We start from the raw sequence: 6,465 nt of genomic DNA on the forward strand, positions 1-6,465 counted from the left end.
TTTGTGTGTCTCGCTGGGGTGGTGGTTTTTTGGTGTGTGTGTTCCCCCCCCCCCCCCCCCCCCCCAACGCGCGAAATTTAAAAAGGCACAAAGCGCGAAAGCCGCCAGGGGAAACTTGGTACATTTGAGACCCATCATTTGCCACCAATTCCGCGCCAAATATTCGTCTTTTCGCGCAAACAAAAGTCTCTGCCTTCTTCACAATAACCCACCAGTGATATATTTCCCCCTGCCCCACCTGCCCACCTCCGTAATGCACCACCGCCTGCCTCGCTAGCCCCATCAGCATGCCATCCGTCACGCGCGCCCGGTCGCGCCCCAGCTCGTCGCGCGAGCTAGCCACGGACCCGATCGAGCACTCGTCCGACTCGGGCTTGGTCATGCCGGAGTCTCACATCCAAGGTATCGACGACGCCCCCAACCTCGACGCCGCCTGCCGCAAGCGCACCCGCATCTTCCCGCTCGATGAGGACGGCGACGAGATCCTCGACCAGCACAGCTCCTTTGTCGTGCCCTCCGTCGCGCGCCGCCACGAGAGAGGCTCCTTCGGCGGCGTCGACTCGCTGCTCGCGAAGCGCACGAAGAGGCTCCAGGAGGAGCGCGAGACGGGGAACAGACGCTCCACCAAAGACAAAAAACGCCCGGCGAGGAGCAGGAGGGAGGGGAGCAGACTCAGCAAGCTTATTGCGAGATGTAATACTGACGAGGAGGTCGCCGAGTTAAAAGCCGCCTGGGAGATTCCGGCCGGGAGGCGGAAAGTCTGCGCCTTGACCGGCTCCTCGTCAGAGGAAGATAACGATGACGCCCCCCCGGTTAGGCGAAGGAGGACTAGGGGGGCCAAGAAGGATGCGCACCAGCCACCGGCAAAGAGGAGGAGAAGGACAGCTCGCGCAATTCTCGACAGCGAAGACGAGGGCGAGAAATCTGTACATGATGATCAAAATGACTCTGATAGGGAAAGTGAGGAGACTCCGAAGCGGCGTGGGAGGTCAAGCGCAGAGAGCAGAAGGCTCCGAAAGGAGAGACCTTCGCGACAGGACCGTGGGAAGAGCGTTCCACTGCCGAAATCGCGTGGAACTCTCATGGAGAGGCTCAGCTCGAGAGCAGCCGTGCCAAGTAATGGTACCGAGAAGCGGAGACTCACTCGTGCCGCTGCTGCCAAAATGAAGGAGGCTGCAGGGCGGGAAAAGCCGGGCACGCGAGGTAGGAGACGTAACAGGCGAGATGAGGTCACGGAATTATCCGATTCGGAAGAGGACATCGAAGCTGACTGTGAAGTGGCGAATGGGATGCTGAGCGACTCATCGAATGAAGGGGAAGAGGACGTTGGCGCTATGGAAGCTGAGATACTTGCTGGCGAGGAAGATGACCAGTCGGACTTGGATTTCGTAGACGAAGAGCCCGCGCCCAGCCCCCGAAAGAGACGGAACAACAGAAAGACGCAGAAGAAGAAGAACAACCGACGCAAGAGAACCCGCCCGAAGAATGCCTTCGAGTCCAACGTTGAGGAACTCTCTGCGAGAGAGCAACGGCAAAGGCTCGACTTTTTGGTCAAGCAGAGCGCAGACATCGCACGAGAGCTGCACAAGGCGATGGCTGATGCTGCCAACGAACGTCCAAACGGTGGACCAAAGTCTCCAGCTCGCAAGGGAGATTCGCAGGCAGCAACAGGAGACACCTCAGGAGTGGAAGTTGTGCAGGAGTCTTCGCAGTCGGCGCCGGTAGTGGAAGAGGAGTTTGCGCAACCGACTGCCGAAGGGAAAAAGCTTCAGCCACATCAAACAGATGGTGTCAAGTGGCTTCTCACACTTGACGCCCAAGGACTCAACGCGATTTTGGCGGACGAGATGGGGCTTGGGAAGACTATTCAGACTCTGGCGTTTTTGGCGTCGCTTGTCATTAACGGAAAGCGGGGTCCCCATTTAGTCGTTGCACCAAAAAACGTGTGCGAGCATTGGGCTGCCGAAGTGCGTGCTTGGTACCCTGGTCAGATTAATATCGTGACCTATTTGGGCCATGCCGAGGAACGTCTTGAAAATATGAGGGACTATCTTGAGGAGGACAATTTTGATATCATGGTAACTAGTTTTGAAGTTGCCCTTCGAGACCTGTTCCATCCCAAACGACATGTCGAAGGCGTTTTTGCGCCGTATTCGAAGGTGCTCCGTGCGTTTCGGAAGGTCGAGTTTGAATATCTTGTTGTGGACGAAGCCCATCGCCTAAAGAACGACAAGTCACAGATGAATATTGGAATTCGTAATTACAAATGTGCACAACGCAGACTGCTTCTAACAGGCACTCCTCTTTCGAATGATCTCAAAGAACTCTGGTGTTTGATGAACATTCTCAATCCGAAGATTTTTAGTAGCAAGGCGAGATTTGAGACATGGTTCTCTGCTCCTTTTGAATCCGGAAGGGGGTCGAGAAAAGGGGCAATGACTCACGCGGAACAATCTGCTATTGTCGATCGGCTGCACACTATCATTAGACCGTTCTTCCGGCGCAGGGTACGAGCGGATGTATGTCCGTCGTTCACGTCGGCGGATGAGATTTTGATCCGATGTCCGATGAGTAATTTGCAAAAAGCTCTCATGCTACACTTTCGACGACGTGCAGACGATAAGGATGCCTCCAAGAATAACATACTAATGGCTATGCGAGGAGTAAGTAGTCATCCGTACATGTCGTCGCATGCACTCTACGATGGAGAACAATCCCAAGCCACTCCCAGACTCGTCTCCACGTGCGGAAAGTTTGCTTTCTTACATTACAGTTTGCCACGTCTTCTGGCTGGAGGACATCGCGTGCTGATTTTCTCTCAGTTTCGTAGAGCACTCGACTTTTTAGAAGACTTGATGGACCTTCTTCATATCAAGTACGGCAGACTTGATGGTATGACAACCTCCGAGGATCGAATTGCAGGATTGCGAGCGTTTAATGCACCGGGGTCTGAGCTTCAAGTGTATTTGTTGTCAACAAGAGCTGGTGGAGTTGGTATCAATCTACAAACTGCAGACACGGTCATTCTGTTTGACTCAGATTGGAACCCATCTGCCGATCTTCAGGCTGTCTCCAGAATACAGCGCATTGGGCAAACCAGAACGGTGCATATTATGCGGCTGTTGACTGAGAATGCCGTGGATAGTATCATTTTAGAGACTTCGAAGCGAAAACTGAGAACTCAAGCAGTAGCGGTTGGAGCTGGAAAGTTCAACACATCCAGTGGAGCTGCATTGGATCAAAAGTTGAGGCAGAAAGATCTGGAGCAACTCATACAAGAGCTTGATATACAAGCGTTTTTGCCCATCGAAGCTGATGACGAAGTCACTGTTGTTCCGACAGCGCAGAGCAGTCCGGAATCCATATCCCCAGATAGTCTGGAAAAATCTGTACGGGAAAAGTATTTCAAAGAATGGTCCCGGCAATTGCTTAGGCCAGGTGAAACGGAGCTGCCTGATGTTGCACAAGCGGCTATTTGGTTGGATTCTGTCGAGGATTGCGCTGGATGTGAGGTTCCGAAGTGGTTGGGGAGGGATGCCGTTCTTGTCGCGGCTGGAAGAGCACTGGAATGCATGAATCGATTTGCTGCGGCTCAAGTTTACGAGGATACTGTTCAATCGATTGCTCTAGTTGGGGCGTTCAGCAAAAAAGACAGGGCGAGCCGTGCGCGAAGAAAGACTGTGGCCGACACGTTCTTCGATTTGGGGTCCGATGGTGACGGTGACGAAGACCCGAGCGAGGACCCCACGATAAGCATTGAGCAACCATCGGACGTTAGCGACGATGAATACTTTGAAGCAGAAGATGGCCAAAGAAATGATGGTGAATATTTGGAAGCAGAAGATGGCCAAAGAAAGAAACCCGATGGGAAGCCTGGAAGCGTTGTTACTCCATCTCCGCTGAAACCCCCAAGTGCTGTCAACGGTCAATTGTCATCGCCTACAATCACGGGAGGCCCAAGAGTAGGCACTGAACAGACACCCGGCATAAGCAAGTCAAGGTCGGGACCGACTATGTTTCCGAGCACAGGCATATCGCCAAACCGCCAGACACCAGCTTTGCAAAACTTGATCTCACCGCAAGTCTCTGCCGGAGGGGTTCCCGTCCCGGGGCCGGGGCAAGCTCTAAAAGCGTTGCCAAATTCCTTGCACGGAATTCAAGCAAGTATGCAACCCGTGAAGTCAGCCTACGCACAACGCCCTCTGGTGCCTCGCTCCACAAGTGCTATTCAGTATCTGGCTCTGGGTAGTAGAAATACTGGAGCACAGGCATCTCCGCGACCTGCTCTCCCACAGGTTAAATCCGTTTCCAAACCAAGACGAACAGCAAAGAAAAGCCCGGCGGAATCACGGCGACCCAGAGTCACTGGCAGTACTGGGCTCCCACAAGCTGTGACTCCTTTGAGGAATATGTCAGCCTTTCGAAAGACACCTATTCTTCCCAAACCGATGTACATGCCGATCCACATGCGATATCCCGAGGTTTCGCACCCCATGGTTTCACCCCCGTTAATGCGTGGAATTCAGGCACAGCATGGAAATGCCAGACAGGGAGGTGTGAAAACTGCACATTCGCAGTCGCCTGGGGAAGGGCGACGTCAAAACTACGCCTCTGGACTGGTTGAAACAAATAGAATGGTAGGCAAGGGAGCAGGCTTGGGTGCCATACAAGGTACAGCGCCACATGGAGCTAGGTTTTTGTCACATGGCATGCCCACCGCGGCGTTAGGGCATAGCGCACCAACTGGTGCGACGTCGGCATTTCCCAGCCCGCCATTGCAGAGAAGTTTCAGCAATGCTACGGCATCAGTTCAAAACGGAACCAGGGTGTCGAACGTGCAAGCCCATGTGATAAGACCAGCATGGACAGGCGCACCACTGGATTCCACGACGTCGTTTCAGAGACATCGGAAGGATGCTATCCCTTTGGTTGCAATTCCAACGGGAGGCGTCGGGACGGTACCAGCACCAGCAGCGCGGCAAAGTAATGGTGCGCTTCAGGGCTCAGCGGGTAGTGTCGGAGTGGCGAGCGCTGTGGGGCAGCAAATTTTGGCAGCGCCATATGGTGCTCGAATGGAGGGATTGGGCGGGACGCCAGGGACACTTGAAAGAAGAAATAGTTTGTCTGATCCCGCCCGCGATGGGAATGGACTTATGTGGCGACCATACAGCGCTGCTGCTGCTGCGACTGGCTCTGCGACTGGCTCTGCGACTGGCTCTGCGGCTGTTGCTGCGGCTGCGGCTGCGGCAGGTGCCCCGAAGGGCAGCGAAGTAGATGGCAAGTCGATGGGTGGCAGACAACGAGGCAAGGCGGGAGAGACGCTGAGATCACCCGCTGGTGCGATGGCGTCTGCTCGGCTTGCGGCGATAGTTGCGGATGCGCCACGCGTGCAAGGTGAAGCAGCAGATCAGGGGTCTCCGCTGTTTAGCCGGAACCCGCGGACGATTGGGCGGGGAGGGGGCTCTGCCAGGCGGGTGCTGTCCCTGGGTGGTGCGGTCGAAACGGACAAGGTTTACTCGGTCAAGGACCTGCAAAGGTACATGAAGAGTGTGGAACAGCGGCACGGGACGCGCGGGGTTACGGCAGAGACTTTCGGGGCGCTCGTCAAGCAGCTGCAGGACGCGACCAAGGTTAACGACATCGACTTTCTCGCGGACGCGCTGCTCGAGAGCGGGTGTAACATCGGGGACGCGGCCGACTACATCTACCAGCGGATCTCTTAAAAATAGAAATGACTTATATAACTTATTATTCACTGGAGCGATTGCAAAACGGAAGCCTTAACTTGCTGTGTACGGTACGCAGTGGCGAGTTGAGGGGGCGTCAAGGTGGGGAGAATGGGGAGAATGGTGAACGAAGCGTCAGGAAGGCGGCAGCCTGCACAGTGGGCGGACGCGTTGGAACTTTGTTTACAAAAAATAGGGATGAACACGTTGCGGTGACACGGTCTCTACGCTAATCTAAAGCAAGGGGCACGGGGGGAGAAAGGGCGGGGAAAAAAAAGACGACTGTCATTGCGGGCACGGTGACGAAGGGGCATCTCGACGGGGGTCTACGCGGCTGGGAGGTACGGCTGGAGGCGTTCCTCGAGCCTCTTGACGCCGAAGGGTCCGGTGGTGAACTGGTCGAGGGGCTTGTTCTCTGCGGTCATCCCGGCGGCGTAGACGCGGAAGGTGGGGAGCAGTGTGACGCCGAGGTCGCGGCACAGGGGCTTATTCTCGCCCTCTGCAAAGTCGACGCGGCGCCACGCGACGTTGGGGAAGCGGGCGGCGACGCGCGGGAGCAATGCGCCCAGCGTGCGGCACACGCGGCACCAGCGCGCGTGGAAGAGCACGACGACAAACGCGTGCGGCGGGGCCGGCGCCGCCAGCGCCGCGTCCAGCGCGGCCCGCCCCAGCACGGCCGGCGCCAGCGCCGCCAGGGCGTCGCGCTCAGGCGGCGCGCGCTCCGGCGGCGCGCGCTCCG

At 56.1% G+C, this 6,465-nt stretch overlaps 1 protein-coding gene; it reads left to right on the top strand.

Moving 5' to 3' along the window:
* Positions 1–380: 380 nt before the first annotated feature.
* Positions 381–5,772, top strand: CHC_T00007825001 (hypothetical protein). XM_005711546.1 is given in 2 exon segments: positions 381–5,723; positions 5,724–5,772. 1 exon segment carries the CDS (start codon positions 381–383, stop codon positions 5,721–5,723), a length of 5,343 nt encoding a protein of 1,780 aa, XP_005711603.1. The 3' UTR covers positions 5,724–5,772.
* Positions 5,773–6,465: the final 693 nt, after the last annotated feature.

This window comes from Chondrus crispus, genomic scaffold, assembly GCF_000350225.1.
Source record: "Chondrus crispus Stackhouse genomic scaffold, scaffold_88, whole genome shotgun sequence".
Classification (NCBI taxonomy): Eukaryota; Rhodophyta; class Florideophyceae; order Gigartinales; family Gigartinaceae; genus Chondrus; species Chondrus crispus.